Source organism: Chenopodium album, chromosome 6, assembly GCF_948465745.1.
Source record: "Chenopodium album chromosome 6, dcCheAlbu1.1, whole genome shotgun sequence".
Lineage (NCBI taxonomy): Eukaryota > Viridiplantae > Streptophyta > Magnoliopsida > Caryophyllales > Amaranthaceae > Chenopodium > Chenopodium album.
The window spans coordinates 41546406-41569228 of NC_137839.1; the positions used below are offsets into that span (position 1 = coordinate 41546406).

General features: G+C 35.6%; 1 protein-coding gene across 1 annotated transcript; it reads left to right on the plus strand.

The window, feature by feature from the left end:
- Window positions 1-10910: 10910 nt before the first annotated feature.
- Window positions 10911-18042, plus strand: LOC145634844 (serine/threonine-protein kinase BSK2-like). Its single transcript, XM_081686196.1, has 10 exons — window positions 10911-11183; window positions 11468-11700; window positions 12603-12738; window positions 12957-13090; window positions 14301-14406; window positions 15341-15426; window positions 16228-16416; window positions 16530-16688; window positions 17139-17252; window positions 17380-18042. The coding sequence occupies exons 1-10, from the start codon at window positions 11099-11101 to the stop codon at window positions 17629-17631; spliced, it is 1494 nt and encodes a 497-aa protein (XP_081542322.1). The 5' UTR covers window positions 10911-11098; the 3' UTR covers window positions 17632-18042.
- The last annotated feature ends 4781 nt before the right edge of the window (window positions 18043-22823 follow it).

Consider the following 22823-nt stretch of genomic DNA (forward strand, 5'->3'; position numbering starts at 1 on the left):
TAAAGTCGTACTAAGTTAATTCTGATTAAATTATTTGACTTTAATTACTCCAAATAATTAATTAATCAATTAGGCAAAGTTTTTTTTTTTAGTCATTAATCAGTTTATTTAGTCTTAACACAAGTCAAACAAACGGTTAAGAAAAACACATAGAGTATGCACAACAAATAATGCACAATTAGTCAAGTAAGCACAATATGATGCAATTAGTTTGCAACCTAACCATGGCTCTAGTTCTCTAAAGTTCGGGATATGGGTTAGTCAAAGAGGGTCCATGGTTAATTGTCTGGATGCACCGCGCGGAAGCCTTAACTTTGAAGGGTTGGCGCGAGTGGATGGGACTCTACGAGTTAAAAACTCGCTTCCATGGTTTGGTGAATTTAACATTCTCGGATATACTCTTTGTTGCATAGAGCGTTCAATCAAGTAGATGGAGTATGAATTCCCAGAGAGTTATGTCCATATGCAGAACACATATGGGTTTCAGACAGGTGAGAAAAACACAATCAGGAAGTAGGATCGAGCAAACAGTGCTAAAAACTGGTCAAAATTAGAACACATATTTCTGGCTCGATATTGGAAGAACTTGGTGCAAGCGAATAGAGGTCGGCGCCGCAATTTGGCCTATGATATATTATAATATCAATTCCGAGCTATAACGAAAAAGATATGAATGCAATACTAAACTCTATCCAAAACTGACACTGTCTCACTATTTCAGCCATATATTTTACTCTACAATGTATTTTAATCTGATTTTAATTGGGTTAGGAAATATAGTTTAACATCTTTCCAACGACATATTATTTATCTTATTCCGATTCCTGTATCAAAAGATATGATAAAAACAAAAACCGCAAAAAATGTTGTCTACCGCAAGAGTTTTATTCCGATTCGAATTCTTATCTTTTCTTGATTCTTTGACCCTTCTTTTTTCATTATAAATAGAAGTCATATCACTCCTTTTTCAATCATCAACAAGCTTGATCACTATAGGGAATATTTCAAGCATTACCCAAAACTTGAACCCCACTGTGATCATACACTAAAGTACGGTGGCGTCCAAAGGGAAGGAAGGTAGAGCAAAAGAGTCGCCAACAAGTTTTAGGAACTTGTAAACCGTTCACATGGTGAAGGTTACACCCCTTAACGATCCAGGAGATCGTCAACTCCAATATGTCTGGAACCATGACTGGTAGTTTGGGGATGAAGGAACAAATCCAACCTAAAAGAGATTGAACCTGCCCTAATAATAGGCCTCTACTTTATTCTGCTCGTATTCATGTGCGCTTTCTGACTAATATGCAATTATTAGGATTAACCCTAAACCTGTTTATCTATGTTGGTTGAATATTAATGCACAAATAAATCTATTATTGGCGATCACTTGAATTAAATCAAATTAACCCTAAACAAGGTTATTAATTATCTTATTAAGCATGATTACAAGTACAAATTCCCTTTAAACATGCATAAAAGGTATGATCAAGCAATAACAATAAATATATATAAAGCAACATAATAATAATAATAATAATAATAATAATAATAATAATAATAATAATTATTATTATTATTATTATTATTATAATTATTATTATTATTATTATTATTATTATTATTATTATTATTATTATTATTATTATTATTATTATTATGTTAAAGCATAATAATAGCAAGATCCTAGGCATGATACTAACAAGATTAATAACAAACCCTAGCATGTCACTAAACAATAAAGATCAAATATTTAGCCCTAACATGATACTAACATGAATATTAGGAAAGAAATAAAAGGTAGGAATCATAATAAGCATATTTAATATTATAACCTTTTCCCTAAACATAATACTAGGAATAATTGTTGTCATTCAAAACATCAAGCATCCTAACATGATACTAGGAATCATAATAACAACCTAGACATGATTTCTATATCATAATATCAATGCAAACAATTAAAGCACTTACTTGGATGCCTCGTATCTCTTTCTAATAACAAAATACACACGTTAGTAACTTCAAGGAAAATATAAAGCAAAAAATTAAATTAAATAATTGAAATAGAGATTTGGGACCAAACCCTTAGAAATTAAAACCTTTCACGTCTAGGGCGAAGGCAATTTCAAACTTGGCTAGGTGTGTCTAGATCTTGTGAATGCGGAATTTCGTAGAGAAAGCTTGAGGGAGATCAAGAGATTCTTGAAAACTAGAGAGAATAAGAAAATTAATTGCTGTTGATGATTTTTTGATGATGGAAAACGGAGGTTTTAGGAGGCTATTTATAGAGAAAATTAACCGGATGGATAAAAAAAACGAATCAGAGTTTCGATGGGAATAAAACGACTTAGCGCCAGACGCCAGACATTAGCGCCAGGCGTCAAGGCTAGCGCCAGACGCTAGAAAACAATTTCACTCGTTTTCTTAATTTTGATAAAATTTAGTCGTACAGAAGGGCAAAATCGTATTTTCCTTAAAAACACTTCTTTTAAACTCATTAAAACTCTAAAAAGTCAACTAAAGTCAATTTATCAATGCTAATTGAATTAGGAATGAAAAGAATCTTCTAGAAGAATCTAGAAAACTATAATCAATTCTAATTGCATTAGGAATGATAAATCAATATTAGGCCCTCCTCTAGATCATTGGGCCGCATATAAAGATCAAACCGAGCCCAGTTTAGTAATTTGGTCATAACTTCCTCATTATTCATCGGAATTGGGCTTATAATATATCGTTGGAAAGCTCTTTTCGAACCCTACCCAACTACATTATTATTGGACCCTTGCCATGAACCAAACCAAACTGGATTGGCTGTTTTCTTAAAAATAGGTTTTCAAAAACAGAGAGAAAGAAAAGAAAAAACTATCCGCAACACTAGACTTTCCACACTTTCACTTCATTCGATTATGATTTGACGTGAAAGGTACTCATCACTGGGTTTGATTTTGGGGAGACACAAATGGGTGTCTACAATCACCAAATCATTCTCTCTTCCTCTATTCAACACTAAAAATCATTCTCTTCTATCTCTCTCTCATATTCTAAGCCTTAAACCTATATTCATAATTACATCATTCCTTCCTTTAAGCACGCCAAGGAGTCCATACAGTACCTAAAGTTTTATACTTAAACCAAGCTGTGAAAGGTATAATTAACTGGAGGTGTGGACCAAATCATCTCTACCTTTTATTTTATTTAATTTAATTTCAATTTGATTTATATTTTAATTGAAGTTACTAACAATTTATTCATGATGTAGCCAAAATCGAACCTCAGGCTTCTACTAAATGAACATCCATAAGCTCAAGCCCTGATAAAGGTAATACAAACACAAAATGTTAAGAAAATATACCGAGAGAATCAAATCTCGAAACACGGGCAGTAGCAGTCTGGTCGTTAAACGGCCTCCCCGACTGGCAGCAATGGGGAGCCCTCGAGGCGAAGGCCTCGCTGGTGAAAAAGAAGGGAAATACTCGTAGAACCAGACCTATAAGACAGGATAAAGTGTCAGCAAATGCTAAGAACAAAAACCTAAAAACAAGCTTTGGTTAAGAGAAATAAAATATACCTTTAGGATCCCCCAAAAACAAGAAAGTGTGACTTCCCCGTCAAAACTACGGTGGCGACAAGCGAGTCGCAATCCAAGCAGGAAGTCAGCATAGGCCAAGTTGCCCCAATCATATGACATACGAAGGTCATGAAGAGCAGGCAGATAGTAGAGTAGCACACGGCTACCCTTGTCAGGGGAAAAGGTCCCCGACAAAAGGATGAAAGCAAAGATGAATACCCACTGCTCTAGGGTAGTCGCACCATCCGGAAGGGTCTTCTTCAGCATGATTCGCCGAATACACCGAGCGTTGATCTGTGTCGGCCGAGCCTCGCCACGAGCTCGAATAGCTATAGGGCTGATTAACTCCTCTACCCTCCGAGAGAAAATAGTAATGTAGCTACCAAATGGCACCGCAGCCGCCCGGAACTCTAATCCGGTGATGAGAGAGAAGTCGAGAGGAGTGATAGCCATCTCACCCCAAGGAAAGTGGAAAGTGTTGGTGATGTCCTAAAAGAACTCCACTAGAGTCGAACTAGAGAATGGCCCAACGTGAAAGAGTATATGGCCCGAGTAGCCTGAAGTGGAGGAGTCAAACCACAAGATTCCCATAGCTCGTGCAACTCGTTGCTGTCGCAAAGGTGAAGGTCGTACAGCTAACCAACAAACACGTTGTCTGAGCAGTGGCAACGAATACGGTTGCTGGTCATCCCAAGCCGCACTCGCTCGGAGATGTGAAACTCGGGTGCGAAGTAGAGAGTGCGCTCGTCCTACTCTGGTAACTCCCTTAGGCCGGTGGAAGCTCCCTCGCCTGCATCAACCGGCTCGTCCTCCCGGTGAGCCTCGCGAGAACGAGAACCAGAGCTGCGATGTCTAGTCATGCTAGATTATGAAAAAAAAATAATAAATCAAAGATTCTATAGTATCTAACGTTCGCCTGGCCGCATGATACTATGTTTGAAATAAACAGAGTACGTAGTACTACTAAAACAGAGCATGATTTTGATTCAAACAGAAATAACATTTTTAAACAATCAAACCATTTCTTACAATACTATGACAAAAATTGTGACAAATTGAGCATGAATAGCTACCAAGAACATCAAGAATGAGCCACATTGTTCTCACGAACTCACAGGGCTCAACAATGGAAAAACGTTTGTTTCTTCACCAAATCGAGTCAAACAATTCTCAAAACACTCCCAAGGCAATATATAAGCACCAACAAACAATTTCATGTCATAAATTCAACAAACAAGGAAAATTAAGCAACATAAGGCTCGAATTTTTCAAAAATTTGTGAGCAAACATGTGCAGAATTCAACAAAACCGAGGTGAGTTTGGGGAAAACTTACATAGATCGGTAAACTTGAGATCGAAAGCTTTGATTTGCAAAAAACTTGAGCGAATTTGGTTGAGAAACGAGAAAGAATGAGCAATTCGAGCGAAACCGAGTAAAATAAAAGCAGCCGTAGCAAAATGGAGAAGAAAGGGGGTTGTATTTCAAAAATTTGACTCCAGCGCCAAACGACAAAAATCACGCGATGCGTGATTCTTGTCGCATCACGACAGCGTCTGCGCGTGGCGACGAAAGTTCTTGTGCGCGTTGGCTCAACGACAAGGCCTATGGCCCCCATAGTCATTTATGCGGACCTAATGCAGCAGTTGTTGGGTTCCTTGGTACGCCAGTTAGCCCATATAAGCAAGTTGACATGATTAGTAGTCGGCTCGATTACAATTGCAGTAAGTGATCGACCCGACCATGATCATCTCACTTAGCTTAAAACGCTTAAGCATTGGCTCATCACAAGCACCAAGGTAATGGTTCACGAAGCAAGTACAAGCACCAAGGTAATGGTTCACAAAGCAAGCACAAGCTCCAAGGTTCCGGCTCATTTACAAAATACGTCGAGGTATTGGCACAACAAGTAAATTCAAGCAAAGCACTAAGGAACAACAAGCGGTGGTCTTCGATAATTTTCCTAGGAAGGTTATCATTATAAAATTGAAGATAGCTACAAGCAGTGGTCTTCGACGATGTCCCAAGATATAGAGGAGATTGTCTATAGAGGCGAGGTACTGCCACAACTTTGAAGATGGCTACAAACAGTCACCTTCGACGATGTTCCTAAGGTACAGTGGGGGATTGTCACAAACAATCGAGGATAACTACAAGCGGCGATCTTCAACGATGGCGTTCACGAGTACTATGGAGGTTGTCACAACAAAACGCAGCAACAAAATCGGTTACCCCAGAGGCGTGTGCTCGACGGTGCAAGATACGCGCTTCTTAACTCTTTTATCTGTTTAACTAATGCTAGTTTGCAATCGGCATTACAAGAGTGATTTAGGATCGCAGAACGTTCTGAATCATTCTTCATCCCTATCGCTACTTTGACTTTTGTTTTCAAAACATGCGTTTCTCCAAACTCAGTCAAAATATCTATTGTCTTACAAATTCATAATGCAATAAAATTTGTGTTACATTAAATGTCCTTTAAAAATGTATAGGGGCCTCAATAATTGTATTTAACACATGGACTCTAAATAGCCGGAGATGACTTTGAATATAATCATCAACCCAAGCAGGATTATTATTAATGAAAATACTATCTTTCATCAATTTCAATAAAAAAAGTTGTTAAATTGTGACTCGAAATCTAGTAGGGTTGACTTTTAACGCAGATATCTCTCAAACTACAAGTGATTTTGAGGTGATTCAAGTTGGAGGTGATAGCTTGGTTCAAGAGCTTTCCAACGATAGGTCATATGCCCAATCTCAATAAGAAATGAGAAAGTTATGACCGTTTTACAAAAACCTGGCGAAGCTTGAAATTTGCAACGAGGCTGCGAGCTATAGCTCTATGTGAGTGAGCTATAGCTCGGCCCTATGAGGACTTGCGGCAGGTATGAGCTAGCTTCCGAGCTATAGCTCGGTAGTTAGGTTATTCTAGGATAATTTATGGAATATTTCCTAAAATTATATCTTTTCTATTACGGCTATTTGAGTATACTTGGGGAACAATCTTGGGGTTTTATTAGGGTTTCCTTGTGTTATAAAAGGACTCTTTAGTTGGTCATTTAGATCATACCTTTTTGATCCATTAGATTTAGGACTCCTTGTATTATTCTCTCGTTCTTTCTCCATTATAGTGAAGAAGCTCTCGAATCCCCCACCCGTGGATGTAGGCCTATTTTGACCGAACCACGTAAATCCTTGTGTTCTTTGTTTATCTTCTTTATTGTTTTTTCTCGTTCTTAATTTCATTGACTTGTTCCGCATTAATCAAACACAATTACACCCTAATTTCCTAACAAGTGGTATCTAGATCCAAAGTTTTAAGGTCTTAAGGTTTAGGTGTTTATAGATTAGTTTGATTAAATTATGCCAATGAAATTTGATATTGAGAAATTCGATAGACAAGTGAAATTTGGCCTATGGCAATTGAAGATGAAAGCCATTTTGGTTCAAAGTGGCTGTCACAAGGCTCTTGAAGGTGTATCCAAAAAAGCCTTCGGGCATGACGGTGGATACGTGGGAGGAGATCAAATTGAAGGCTCTTTCGGCAATTCAATTATGTCTCTCTGATGATGTTTTGAGAGAGGTTGCCAAGGAGACGACTTCTGCGGGTTTGTGGTTGAAGTTGGAGTCACTTTATATGACAAAGAGCGTGACCAACCGTCTATTACTCAAATCTAGACTTCATGATCTTCGTCTAGAAGAAGGTAAACTGCTTAAGTCTTATTTAGATGAATTCTTCTCTATTATTATGGATTTGCAAAACATCAATGTTGAGATCGATGATGAGGATATGGCTATTAGGTTGTTGTGTTCTTTACCGCCTACGCATAAGCATTTTCGAGATACTTTATTGTATGGTAGAGATGATTTGAGTTTGGAGGATGTTAAGGATGCCTTAACTCAAAGAGATTTAATTGACAATAATTTGGTTAATAAATCTAATAATCCTACTCAAAATAATGCTTTAGTTGCTCATGGTGGTAATAAGAATTTTGGTACAGGAAAAGTCTGTAACTATTGTCATGTGAAGGGTCACATCAAAACCGAGTGTTGGAAATTAAAGAAGAAGAATGAGGAGAAGTCCAATGAGGACAAATCTGCAAATATTGCCAATACCGACGACGATGATGATTATGCACTTTAGGGTTACGAGCTTTGGGGTTGCGGTTTCTACGATCTCTTCATGGTAAGTTTCCCTTTGAGATCTCTTGGTAAAACGAGAAACCGTGTAGATTTTTGGTATGGATTCTATGATAGCTTGCTTTTGATTTTCCGTTTGTAATAAAGTAGCAATCTTGGTTATGCATTAGATTTTGTTCTAGTTATGCTATTTCTTATCTCAATTTTGGTACTTTTTTTATTTATTAAGTACAATTGCAATTTAGATATTTTTGATGTAATTTTTATATTTCTAGAATTGCTTAAGTTTTTTTTTGTTTGATTTTTTTTTTTTTTGAGATTAAGAAGTGTTTGAAGAGAGTTTGGTCAATTTTGATAAGCATGCTTGACGTCAGGACATTATACTCTCAATCTAGGCCATGTGATGGTTTTGTGTACGGAATTTTGTGTTCGGAGACGCACCGGTTCACGAGTTATGGAAGATGTCCGTTTGGTGACAGTCTAATGTTAGTAGGCTTATGGATTTTTGTTTAAGGTGGAGGTTTTATGTTTTATTATGAGCATTACTTCTTGGTTTTTGGTTCAAGGTGGAGTTACCTTGTTTTTTTGGTCGATTTCAAGTCAAGATGGAGATTGTTAAATTGTGACTCGAAATCTAGTAGGGTTGACTTTTAACGCAGATATCTCTCAAACTACAAGTGATTTTGAGGTGATTCAAATTGGAGGTGATAGTTTGGTTCAAGAGCTTTCCAACGATAGGTCATACGCCCAATCTCAATAAGAAACGAGAAAGTTATGACCGTTTTACAAAAACCTGACGAAGCTGGAAATTTGCAACGAGGCTGCGAGCTATAGCTCTATGCGAGTGAGCTATAGAGCTATAGCTCGGCCCTATGAGGACTTGCGGAAGGTATGAGCTAGCTTCCGAGCTATAGCTCGGTAGTTAGGTTATTCTAGGATAATTTATGGAATATTTCCTAAAATTATATCTTTTCTATGACGGCTATTTGAGTATACCTGGGGAACAATCTTAGGGTTTTATTAGGGTTTCCTTGTGTTATAAAAGGACCCATTAGTTGATCATTTAGATCATACCTTTTTGAGCCATTAGATTTAGGATTCCTTGTATTATTCTCTCGTTCTTTCTCCATTATAGTGAAGAAGCTCTCGAATCCCCCACCCGTGGATGTAGGTCTATTTTGACCGAACCACGTAAATCATTATGTTCTTTGTTTATCTTCTTTATTGTTTTTTTCTCGGTCTTAATTTCATTGACTTGTTCCGCATTAATCAAACACAATTATACCCTAATTTCCTAACAAAAGTAAAAACAAAAATTAGAATTTTAAATAACTTACCTTTTCTGTAGATTTACTTAAGACACTAAAACCAAATGATGTCATCTAAGTGAGGAATGCAACACAACAATTTCCACAACAATAGCTAAATAATAACATCCTTTCATGTTGGGTGCTCGATTAAATGAGTGGCGAGTTAATGCGGGAGGATAGATGGTTAGACAAATAAGACAATTCAATACTTTACATAGGAAGACTTACAATTTACCTTTTAAAAATGCCATGTAAGACATATAACTGCTGTAACTGGTCATTTTAGAAGAGGGTCCCCTTAGAAGATTAAGTGAAAAAGTGGGATAAATTTCAGATATTACGTTTTTAAAAGGTGAGATTTATTTGACAAGATTGTTTAGAAGTGGGTTTATTCACGTCAATTTTTCCTATTTTTTAATATTTAACAAGCCGAATCAGACCAAATTAATAAAAAAAAATATATTAATTCGGTTCGATTTTCAATTTGATTGTTTTTAAATCGAGTTACTCTCGCCCCTACCAACCACCCTTTCTCTTGTCTCATTATTTTTTCAAAGAATTTTCCACAACGTCCACAACTTTAAATGCTCAGAGTTTTTTTGGTGCAGCAGGCCACACCGTGTGGCCTGCTACCAAGTTAGTAAAAATAACGGATTGCGCGCATATAACGTGGTTACTATTCACTCGTATAACGGGGGTACTGGTTTTGTCAGGGTTACTTTTTTCAGGAGTTACTTGTATTTTTTTTCAGGAGTTACTTGTATTTTTTTTTTCAGGGGTTACTTGTATATTTTTTTTCAAGATTTACTTGTATTTTTTTTCACGGGTTACTTGTATTATTTTTTTCAGGGGTTACTTGTATGGGTTAATTCAAAGGTTACTTGTATGAGTTACTTATTCAAGGGTTACTTATATGAGTTACTTATTCAAGGGTTACTTGTATGAGTTACTTATTCAGGGGTTACTTATAAGAGTTACTTCAAAGGTTACTTGTATGAAGTACTTATTTAAGGGTTACTTATTACTTACTTAACGGTTGCTTGTAAGCCCCATACCAAACCAGTAACACTCTACAAGTAATCCTTGAGCAAAACTAGTAACACCTTACAAGTAATCCCTAACCAAACTAGTAACACCCTACAAGTAGCCTTTGAGCAAAATTAGTAACACCCTACAAGTAACCCATGACCAAACCAGTAACACCCTACAAGTAACCCATGACCAAACCAGTAACACCCTACAAGTAACCCCTGACCAAACCAGTAACACCCTACATGTTACCCTCACCAAACTAGTAACACCCTACAAGTTTTAACGTAGAATGTTCGATCTAATATTCCACGAAGAAAACGAGCTCACATTTCTTTGGTTCTCATCGATTTCACTACTTCAAATGTTGTTGATGATCGTAAGGATAATTAATCACAATTTTGCACAGCATTTTAACACCTAATTTCTACAATTTCGGGCTTTAATTGCAGCAATTTGGCAAAGAGGAGAGAGAAAATGAGTGGAGTAGAGTAGAGATATGGTTGTTGGTGATGTGTGGTTTGGCTTAGAGAAGAAACTAAGAAAAGAGGAGAGAGAAAATGGATGGAATAGAGATACGGTTGCTGGTGATATGTGATTTAGCTTGGAGAAAAAGATAAGAAAAGAAAAGAGAGAAGAGTTATGGTATTTTTTTTAAAAAAAATAATAAAAATTGTGACCGGCCACATATAAAAATTTGTATTAAATGCTTGGTTTCATTCACTACTAAGTTCAGTTTTTACTCCCCAATCTCCTCATTCCCCTAGCACGTGCTCCATCATGCTCTTATCATGTGACTTTCTTCCCCACTTCTCTTTTTTTTTTTTTCTCTCTCCTATTTTACTCTCTCTTCTCCCAGGTTTACTACTTCTTTCCCCACTCACTTACTGTCTTTTCTCTCTGCAAATTTTTCTAATTTTCTTCTTTCTTCTTTACATGAAAATTACTTGAAATTTGAAACAATCCTTCAATTTTCTGTTGAATTTCGATCTAATTAATCAATTATTTCTATATTTTTATCTTTATTTGATAATGTAAAAAGAAGTTATGGGCTGCATACAGTCCAAAACGACACACCTTACTTCTCCAAACGACGCCACTCCTCTCCCTGAATCCGACAAGCAAATCTCAGGTCTTTTCATCTTTTCTTTGATTTCCCACTTTTATTTCTCCATTGATTTTTCTGGGTATTGCTTTAATTTTTTTGGGGTTGTTTAATTTATTTGATTTCAAATTGTTAATTACAGAGTATTTTTTTGGTCTGACTTGTTGATTATTCAACCAATTGTATATAACCTATGAAATCCCGTTAATATTTTGTGATTGTTATTTTTGGAAATTGCTCTAGTTTTGATGAATTTGCTGTTTTTTATACTGATTTTTGCTATTATGGGGTAATATAAATGTGTAATGCAGCAGATGGAGAAGTAGGAGATGGGGAAAATCAGCAGCAAAAAGTAGCAGCATTTAGAGAGTACAATTTGAGTGAGCTTAGGAAAGCAACAAATGGGTTTAGCACAGAATGTATAGTTTCTGAAAGTGGAGAAAAAGCACCTAATGTTGTGTATAAAGGAAGACTTGAAACTAATCGTTTCATTGCTGTTAAACGCTTTTCTAAGCAATCTTGGCCTGATGCCCAGCAATTTCTGGTTTGATTTCTCATCTTTTTCCAAAACTTTGTAATCATTATTGATACAATTTCAATTTTGAAATAGGAAAAATTGAATTGTGGTCTTAATTAGTTTTTTATAAGGTCTAAAATAGTATAGATTAATGTATTACCTTGTGTCATGATACCTGATTTCCGTTCGCGTAGTATACCCGGATGTGTGTCAATATTGCTGTTTTTTTGGTTCTATGTGAACACTCCCGAATGAAGGCTAATGTGGTGTAAATGTTGAGTTGGATTTGTTGGGAGGGAAAGTAGGTATTTATGAAGATAAAAGTGAAATAAAGGAAAGTGTACCAGCTTTTTCCTTTCTGGAGTTGAATCTTTTTCTTATTGAGTTTGTGAGTTTGTACTTTTTTGTCATTTTACAGTTGTTTTGTTTCCTTTGTTCAAGCATTTTGCAATTCTTTGACAATAATTGTTCACTTTATAGAACCCAAGGTTTCCTTTTTCTTTGGTTTCAATTGCAAACCATGGAATTTTTTTTTTCTTTTGAATTATATAGCATATTGGAAAACATGGAAGCAAAAGGCTTTTGATTGACTCGTTGATACCTTTTTTGCGATTACATTAGCTTCTAGTAACGTTTCATTTTCCTTAATGGCCTTTATTAATTTCTTTTCTTGTTAGGGGTGGTTGAGAGTGGATTGGGGTGGCATTGTTGGACTTTTATAATACTAGTAACAAATAGAACTCCTTAGCATTTTGTTGATCTGTAATAACCTAGTGACATCTTAGTAGCGTTCTCTTCTGTATTCCTTCGATCAGGTTGTTTAATCCTGAACTTATATCCAATATACGTGCTTTAGAATTTATAACTTAAAATTTCTAGCTATAATCTTTCACTTTTGCCTTGAACTAATAAAATGCTAAATATCATAGGAAGAAGCAGCTGGTGTTGGGAAGGTCAGACATAAAAGGCTGGCTAATCTCATTGGATGTTGTGCAGAGGGGGATGAGAGATTGTTGGTGGCTGAATACATGCCCCATGATACTCTATCAAAGCATCTTTTCCATTGTGAGCTTCAAATCTTGTACTATGTTCACTCTTGCGTATTCTGTTTATCCCTCACAAATGTTTGGTTGGTTAAATAGGCTACATAAAGAATAAATTGTGTTTGATTTTTCTTATGTGTATATAGTTGTGTAGACAAGGTGGTTCTATGCCTTCGATGATCTTGATGTGCTGTGCATGATAACTACTTCTTTGACTTTGGTCTTTATTTGGTTTTGTAGATGATAAACAGCCTCTTCCGTGGGAAATGCGTGTGCGAGTGGCCTATTATATTGCACTGGCTCTTGATCATTGCAATGCAGAAAATCGGAAAATTTATCACGATTTAAATGCATATAGAGTGCTTTTTGATGAGGTATATTCTGTTACTCTGCGAATTTACTTTCCGAGCTTTGTGGCATTTTCTTTAGATGTCTTCTGTTGTGCTTTAGTTTTCATTTTCTGCTTTGGTGTGAGTAGATAATAATATTAGTAAATATAGGTCGCAAGTAGTTTAGGAGTATAAACTATTAAGTGATTAAAGTCTAAAGCTACGTAGGTATTTACATGAAAGAAACAGCCAAAGTCCGAAGAGCATAATGTGTTTCTACTTCTAGGGAGAATGCAGATGTGTCGGATCTTAGAGGTCATATTTTCTGTTGGAAACTATTTTCCATTTTATACATGTCATTTTTATGACTTACAACAGGGCAACAGGCTATGCAATACTAAAATGTGTTGATATTGGATGAACACTGTGCCAGAATTTCAGCCATGGTATTGGAATTATACAGACATGCACTGATATTTAACTTTCTTTGGAAAGATAGCTATTTGATGCTTTTAATATTACTGCGTACTTTTGGTTAATGTGGAATTGTGGATCGTGTATTGCTTACTTATACCCCTTTCCGTGTCTTCTATAAAGAAGCTGCATATCAAATGCTACACGCATGCTGTTGGCATTTTAAGGAATACTCCCTCCATTTTTCAAATTAGTTGTTGCTCTTACTACAATTATTATTTTGGTTATTTCAAATTAAACGTTGAACTTTGCCATATTCAAATTTGAGACATGTTGCCCACAATTTTCTATTAAATTCCTACACTTTTTATACATATAGTTTTTTATGGGCCCACTAACTGTTTTTATGTTAATATGACTTCTTTCAAAATTTCACTTATTTCCATTTTTCTCTTACTTTCCAACCATTTCCTTGATTTTGATGAAAAGTGTTGCCATTTATTTGCAACAAAGGTAGTATTAGTGATTTATGTGGTTTTTTTCTTTTAATTTAGGATGTTCACTTCCAATACACCTATTTGCTTAACTGATGTTGTGAACTTCATGAAGTTAGATTTGCAGTTTCTTCAAGGTATCATTACTACTCTTGGCTGGAGATAATATTTGTTTGCTTATTGTGGATGCTTGTTTCGATCTTGGTATGGCAGAAACTGGTTATTGCTGAGTTGTTTGCTTGTTCAACTAATCTGCCTTTTGTTTTGATTGCTTCTTTAGATTAGCATTTATCCTGTGCGACAATTACAGCTGTCTAATCCGTTACAAATTGGCTCTTTTTTTATAGGAAGGTGATCCACGTTTATCCACTTTTGGCCTAATGAAGAACAGCAGGGACGGTAAAAGCTACAGCACAAACTTGGCCTACACACCGCCTGAGTTTATGCGGACAGGTAATTTGTTTGTCAGATTTTTCCCATATCTCCTGTCATGTTAAAAGGGAAGATGGTTTTAAAATTATTTACTTTTTGCTAGAACCAGCACTCTGATGCAAAATAACTCTCAGATTACCCTTATTCAACCAAACTGTAAACAATTTGCTTCTTGCTGTGACCACCTGTCCACCCCTATTATACAAAATTACTCTCGGATCACCCATATTCAACAAATTGCACACTGTGGATACTGGAAGTGTATAAATCCTCCCCCCCCCCCCCCCCCCCCCCCCCCCCCACCCCCACCAATCCAAACTATTGTGACACTAGACTATGATAATGCCAAAGTCTATCAACATCATGAGCTAGCGGACTTCCTTGGATGTGGTGTACCATGTTTCTAAAAGTTTACATGTAAATTCAGTCTTAGGTCGCCCATTTATATTATTATGTGCTGAATTTCTTATAGAATAGAACTATAGAAGAGATGACAGAACTCAGAAGAGTAAAATTGTTTCTCAATGAACTTGTTAGTAAAGGTTAGCTGATAGTAGTATCTTCTTTGTTTTGAATTTCTTATAGAATAGATCCTTTGTTTTTCACCTACTATCTTCTTCTTCTGCTTGAACGCCTTAATCACATAAGTGGGGTCGGCTATATGAACCAACATGAAGACCTTTGATTTGTAAATCTTAATGCTAGCAAGTCATGTAATTCAAAGTGGAAACTGGGAAGGTATATATATACGTAGTATATAATTTTTTTTTCTCAGTTGCCAATTTCAATATCCAAGATTACCATGAATAATATTAATAGCTTATATAAATTCTCCTGGCCATCAACTTCACCTGTAATTCCTTATCTTGTTTTTTCTTTTTTCATGTTTGTTGGAAACTAGTATCATGTAAAACTTGATACATCACTTAACTATTTAGCTGCCAAAACTCTGCAGGAAGGGTTATTCCTGAGAGTGTCATCTACAGTTATGGCACAATTCTGCTTGACCTTTTAAGTGGGAAGCATATACCTCCTAGTCATGTATGTAATCTTGGTGCCCTTTTATTATATATCTTTTTATTATTATTATTTTTTTATGTCTGGTTTATGCTTTTCTTGGTACCTGCGTTCTGAGTATTTCCTTATAGTAGAAGTAATTTGCTGTGTCAAGATCTTTAGTAGTAATATATGACAGGTTGGCTGAAGTTATCTTGGCTAATTCTTTGCTGTAACTAGAAGCAGCTAGAATTTCTATCCAAAGTGTTAATGGATCGCTTTTATTTGTCACTAGTTAATGATGAATTTGTTGCGTCGAGAATTTTATCATCTGTCATTAATTTCGATAATTTATTCCATGAATTCTGGAACTGAATCAAATTTATCTGTCATTTCCTGAGTCCAGCCCTAACTTGAGCAGAAGGCCAAACTGTTAGTAGGTTTATCTCAACTGGGGCTCTTGTCAAGTTTCTGTGTAGAGTATATATCACTTTCTGCTTAGTTATTGGAAGGTATTCTTTTGTGTGAAGATAATTTAAGTGTAGAACACAGAAAGTGCTAGTTTCAATCCATATCTTTGTACTCTGCTTCAAACAAATACATCATTTGGGGCACTGTCTTAGAAGTTTTTGCAAGTTGGACATAGTGTTTTCAAAGTTGGGGAAGTCCTGTACCTGCTGCCTGTCTTCATTTACAATAAAGCGCGATGTAGTTTGAGTTTTTTTATTTTTTTATTTTTTGCCATGTGAATGTAATCTAGGTTTTCTTTCAGTATTGGTTCAATGTGGATTTTTTCTTGTATTGTTTTAATTGTTGGAATGTGCTGATTAAATGGCCACTGCTCAGGCATTGGACATAATAAGGGGAAAGAGCGCATTGGTATTAATGGATTCATCATTGGAAGGACAATATGTAAATGAGGATGCGGCTACAATGATTGAATTAGCATCAAAATGCCTACAATATGAAGCAAGGGATCGACCTGATATCAAATTCCTTCTTGCAGCAGTAGATCCCCTGCAAAAGTTGAAAGAGGTATACTTAGTTTTCTGTAATTTTTAATATAAGTTATTGCAGTTATACTTGTTTTGGTTTCTAGCTATTAGATTACTTATAGATTCAGTATTGATGGAAATAGTTGATTTTAGGTTACGTCTCTTAATCTGATGGGGCTGGCCAAGGCTGCAGTAGTAGTTCCAATAATGCTTTCTCCCTTAGGAAAGGCTTGTGAAAGGTTGGACCTCACAGCTGTGCATGACATCTTGCTTAAAACTGGCTATAGAGACGAAGAGGGTGCTGATAATGAGGTACATCTGACTTTTACCCCACTGGTCGGACACTTATGCTTATTTGGTTTCTTTTGTTTGAAAGTCTTGACTCTTTACCAGTGAAAATCAAATGTGTCACACCTTGACAGGAAGAGTAGGATAAATTGAGTTGGATTTCCAAGCATGTTTCATACTTTTGATTATCTCCTTGATGCTGACTAGAGCAGTTTCTTCCTTTATTTCGTTCAAATGTTGCTCTTTTTGCACTTTAATAGGCAACAACTGGTAAAACTAAACATCCATGAATTAATAATAATGTTGTTTGCCGACTCAAACAATCAATACATGTAGTCAGTGGTAGTAGTTGGTTATATAAAAATGATTTGGGGTATATTTAACTTTCCTCGTTATTTTCCCTCATCTACACTAAATTGGATACAGATGGTTTGCCATCTCTTTATGTTTCTCTGATAATTATCCTCAATGCAGCTCTCATTTCAAGAATGGACACAACAAGTTCAAGACATGTTGAATACAAAGAAATTCGGAGATATTGCATTCAGAGATAAGGATTTTAAGAATGCTGTAGAAAACTATTCAAAGGTACTGATTTGCCAGCCTCAGTAGAGTCATAGACACTTTTCCTGTAAATTATGCCAAGAAATCAAGACTGTGCATTAAGAGATTATACATGTTCCTGAAACTCATGCGTGTTTTTCAAACATTACAGCTGGTGGCTATGATGCCTGCACCTTCAGCTACTGTGTTTGCAAGGAGAACCCTCTGTTACTTGATGATTGGGCAACCCGAGCTTGCCCTTAGGGATGCTATGCAGGCCCAGGTATGCATACCAGAGTGGCCAACGGCATTTTATTTACAGGCCCTTGCGCTCTCCAAGCTAGGGATGGAAGCTGATGCCCAGGATATGCTAAATGATGGTGCTGCCTTTGAAGCCAAGAGGCAAAGTAGCTGGCGGGGCTGAAATTAATTCTTCATTAAACCCCGTAATATTGCTGTAGAATATGGACATATGAGAGGAGAGGTTATGGAGAAGATAGCTGGGATTGAGCATTAGTTGGATCAATTTTTTCTCTTTAGCTTGAGGTGTTGGTTTTATTCATATACATTGATGTAATATGTCAAAGTATATTTAGGCATTTATTAGAGAATAGATAACTAAATTAGTTCTAGGCTTTTAGCTACTATTGTGAATTTGTGATCCTTCGTCATTTCTATTGGAGCCATTCAAAACTCCCATCGTAATTTTGTGTTCTTAGATGCACAGGGCATCTCGAGCCCATACAAGACGAGTGATAAACTTGCATGTCTCTTACTTTGAAACAAAATTTAATTTCTCTTTGTAGAAAAAAAAAAAAGATATTCAATCAATCAATATACTTCTTCCGCTCCATATTGATCTTATTTGGAATCTTTTTACGTAAATTAAGGGAAAGGGATATACTTAAGTATTAAATGAACTCACTCTATATTTTTATTACTTGACCACTTTCTTTTGTGATTATATTTTATTACCTGCTTTATTTTATATTTTTGGAATTTTTTAACAATATTTTACAAGTTTCCACCCCACTAGTAGTTACCCTTTTATCATATTTGAATATTTTTCATACTCTCTCCCCTCCCCACTTATAGTCACTTTTGATTTATGTTAGGTTTTTTAAATTTTTTTTTTTTTTTTTTTTTTTTTTACCAATTCCACTTCTATCATAAAATAATATTTTATATTATTTCTCCTTAAACTTCATATCCGAAGAAATGGAGCAAGTAATAAAATACGAAGAAATGGAACAAGTAATAACAAGATTCATTTGGGCTGCTCCCTTTTAATTTATTGAGCTATGATTATTTTTCCTTTTCTTTTCTTTTTTACTTGGAACCAAAAAAAATGTGATCAATACTCGATTCTATTTATGTTTTGTTCGAAGGATCTATGAGATGAAGGTTAATCCCTCCATCCCCCAAGTGATGAGGGTTCGATTCCGCGTCTCTTCATTCCTGTGATAAGATGAGGCCCTCCCTCGTATCTTATCGTTAAAAAAAATCTTTGTTTTGTTCGATTCTTTAAAAAGAACTTGCTGAGTGGAATTAAATGACATTGAACAATTTTGTTAATACTGACACACTTTTTTAATTAACAAAAGTCTTTGTTTAACCTCGAAAACCACAAAAATTGTTTAAAATACCCAAACCATAATCTAACGTGAAATCAAATCTCAAACCTTTGCAAATCCCTTTCTACAGACTCAAACCATAGTCCTTAAACCTAAATATGCATCCAAACTAAGGGAAATTTCACGAAACCACTCAACTTAAGTCACAAGCTGACCTAGGACTCTAGGAGCTGCCAGGTAGTGCATTTGGCACACATCTTGTGCACCCAATGCACATGCCAAACGCACAGGGTCGAGCGCCAAGCGCATAACCTAGTCAACCCTCTCCATTTTCTATTTTATACCCCCTATTTTTTTTGTTTATGATACAAGCACTAGCCTTAGGCAGGGCACTTTAGGAATTACTGAGGCAAGCAGCATTTTGACAATCATAATGTTAGAGGATGAGGTGGAAGGTGAGTTGACAAGTTGTTAGAGAAAGGGAATAAATAGCATAACAGAAAGATGATGATGCATTGGATTTAGCAAAAAGTTTTTTAAGTTATTTTCCGTTATTTTCTTTCAGTGAATGTAAGTCTATTTATGTCACACCCTAGAAATTCCTTTCTTTTAAATACCCACTTTACTTTTTAAAATACGATTTAGGAATATCTAAGACATTACCGCCACCGTGAAAACGGCTAAGGCAACTATCAAAGATACACAACTGAAGACTTTAAATTAAAAACCGTTTAAACAAGTCAACTCAAAAGTCAACCAAACGAAAGCAAAGTTTAAAACCAAACAAACAAAGTCAAATAAAATCAAACTACAACTTGGAACCATTAAAGACCCTTATTCAAAACCGTTCCAAAACCAAGCCTTCGCGTTAGTCCATATGAAAAGTATCATAAATAAACAAAGCATAAAACACATCGTAAACTATTGGAAACTAGCATGATTCACTCTTCACTCATGCCCCGTCATGAATATGCTTCAAAACCTGAAAAGTTTATCTCTACCTGTCCCCACTACTCACCATTAAAAATGGGTCATCATAGGGCCAAGATAAAGACATGGCCAAACACACAAACACACACAATCAACAAAACTGAATACGTAAGCGTAATTAAACACACTAACATGCTTTCACCTATCAACACACACACTTACCTCAATGCACCTGTTTACAAGCACACACAACAATCAACAAGACACTTTAACTAAACACTAAATAATTCATTTAGCGTTGATTACGCATCGAACGGGTTTCCAACTATACCTCCCCCAAATAAATTGAGGTTAAATGACACGGGAGCTAACCGTGCCAGCGACAAAACAACTCAAAGGTGGCGGAATTCCTGCACATAATAATAAATAAAGAGGAATGTACAGCGTCTTGTACTCCATTAGAAGTTATGGTTAAATATAAAACCCCATAACTCCCCCCATTGTTCATACTCAAGGTATATACGTTCCAAGAGTTTTGGTGCGTAATCTCTTTCACTTTACGTTATATACATATTATTGGACTTGGTGGTGACTCTCAAAGCATAATAAATCAATCAACAATAATCATTCAATCAACCAAACATACCAATTTAATTCTTGAATAATTAGTGACCACATATTATTTAATGTTGAACCCTTTTTAATTCTACCTCAGTGCCAAAGACACCTTAAACGCATAAAGCGCCAAAAAGCCTATCCCTCGGTGTTAAAAACACCATAAGTGCACAAAGGCACCAACATACAATTTATTCCTTGTGTACATAGACACTTATATAGCTCCTTCCTCATGCTTAAAGCATCAATAAAAATTATTTGAACCATAATAAGATTCCTTTTCAATATTCCAAAGATAACTAAGCATGTAATTTAATGCATTCTAACATGCCATAAATAAAAGTGTGGTTCAAACACAACATGCCAAACATTAATTTTCCAACTATTAATCCATCTCAAATAAATCATGCTTTCTAATTTAATCACCAACATCAATAATCCACAATTTCCAATCATAAATCTTAGCATGATACTATTTAGGATTAATTAAATCAAGCCTAGCATGATACTACATCACCAAAAATATGCTAAGTACGCGTACGTACCTTGAGTACGATTTTAAAATTGCCACGACTAGTATAAATTGCTTACTTCAAAGTCTCCTACACATTAAAATCATAATAGAGTATTAAAATCCACTCTAAACAAATTTCCAGCAATATATACTATTTTAAAATCCCTCATAATTTAATTAAAGTAAGCTGAAATTATATTTAAAACACCATAGTTAAGTCCCAATTAATAGGTAATTAAAATTTCTTCAAGAAACATAATATTAAGTGTTCTACATAAAATTCCAGCACTTTATTTTAATTAAAACTTGCTGTAATTAAGCCTTAAAACACTTAAAACAAAGGTCTACCCCAATATACATCATAATCCTTCAATAACTCATAAATCAAGAACCTAGGGTTTCAAAAATTGGGGCTTTTTAATTAAAAACCAAATCTGAAAATTAATTAACATAATTATAATAATCAAACATCAAAATTAAATCCCAAAACTCATAATTTACAATTAGATTAAAGCATAGATTAAATTTGAGCAAGAAAGATTTGATTTTAAATTTTTTTTTTTCCCGAAACCCCCGACTGCGGACAACAGGCCGACGCCATTGCCGGCTGCTACCAGCACTGGTGGTCGCCGCTGCTGCCGGCTGGTGGCTGGTGGTTTGCGGCCCACCGGTGGTGGTGATGCGAAAACAAAAGGGGAAGGGAAGGAGAAAGAAAAAGAAAAAGAAAGAAGAAAAATAAGGAGAAAAGGGAGAGAAGTTTACCTTGGGTTTTCTCCACTCTGGGCAAAGTTGAATTGCCTCATAAGAGGGATATTTATACCCCTTCTCTATCACCCTTTTTACCCTAAACTTTCCTCCTTTAGTTTTTCCTAATCCCTTCCCTACTAAAACTTGTTAAAATCATAATTTCTTAAAATAAAACCCCAACTTTTATAAAATAAATAATTAAACAAACTTTCCTTTAGTAAAATTATTTCCAAACTTACATAGGATAAATAATTAAAACATCATAATTAAAATACTAAAATTATTTAAATACCCTTATAAAATACATATTTTAAATAAAATACGTATAAAAATACGGGGTATTACAATTTAAGCCAGTTTTTGATGTAAGAAGCTTCATGAAAAATCAATACAAAAATTCCCCTTTCTCTCTCTAAACCTATCCTAAAGATTCTCTCTATTTTTACTGTTTATTGATTGATTAAATTCCTCACAAAGTCTCTTCATTCTTGTCTGATCTTTGCTGGATTAATCAATACCAATTCTCGTCCGATTATCGGATTGGATTGGGTGACTTGAGGGTGAGTGTATCATTGGTATCAGAGCCATCAGATCCTTGGCCAACCATGCCACCGAAGAAAAACACTGAGAGGCCCACGGAAGAGATGGATACAACATCAGCAGCTGATCTAGAGAAGCTTGAGGTAACTCTAAAAACTCTGCTGACAGAATAGAATCAGAAACTTGCTGAAAATTTTGATAAAATAGTATGAATATTGGTCAAAATACTAATCTATCTCTGAGTTGAATGAAATGATTGTGGGATTATCTGTTCAGCTTACTATGTTAGTAGCAGATGCAGAAAAGGGTCTGCATATTAACCCAGACAGACCACCTGAAATAGAACCACCACCACCACATAGTAGTAGACCACCACCTGAAAAAGATCCACCTACCCATACCAATTATTATTCTACTAGATTAACTAAAATCTAATTTCCTAGATTCAACGGAGATGAGTTAAAATCCTGGCTGTATAAGTGTAACCAGTTTTTTGAGCTTGATAATGTGCCTGATGTTCAAAAAATTTGATTAGCTGCTATACACTTGGAAAGAAAAGCTCTACTATGGCATCAGAAGCATGTCAAGGATAACCCACCAACCACCTGGGCTCAATATGTGACATATATTTCTAGTAGGTTTGGTGAACTATTTGATGACCCAATGGCTAAACTTACAGGTTGAAACAGAATGGTT

Coding starts and splice junctions, on each gene's coding strand:
- LOC145634844 (XM_081686196.1), top strand. CDS start 11,099: ATGGGCTGCATACAGTCCAAAACGACACACCTTACTTCTCCAAACGAC. Junction 11,701..12,602: donor CTGATGCCCAGCAATTTCTG/GTTTGATTTCTC, acceptor TAAATATCATAG/GAAGAAGCAGCTGGTGTTGG. Junction 16,689..17,138: donor AAGAGGGTGCTGATAATGAG/GTACATCTGACT, acceptor TCCTCAATGCAG/CTCTCATTTCAAGAATGGAC.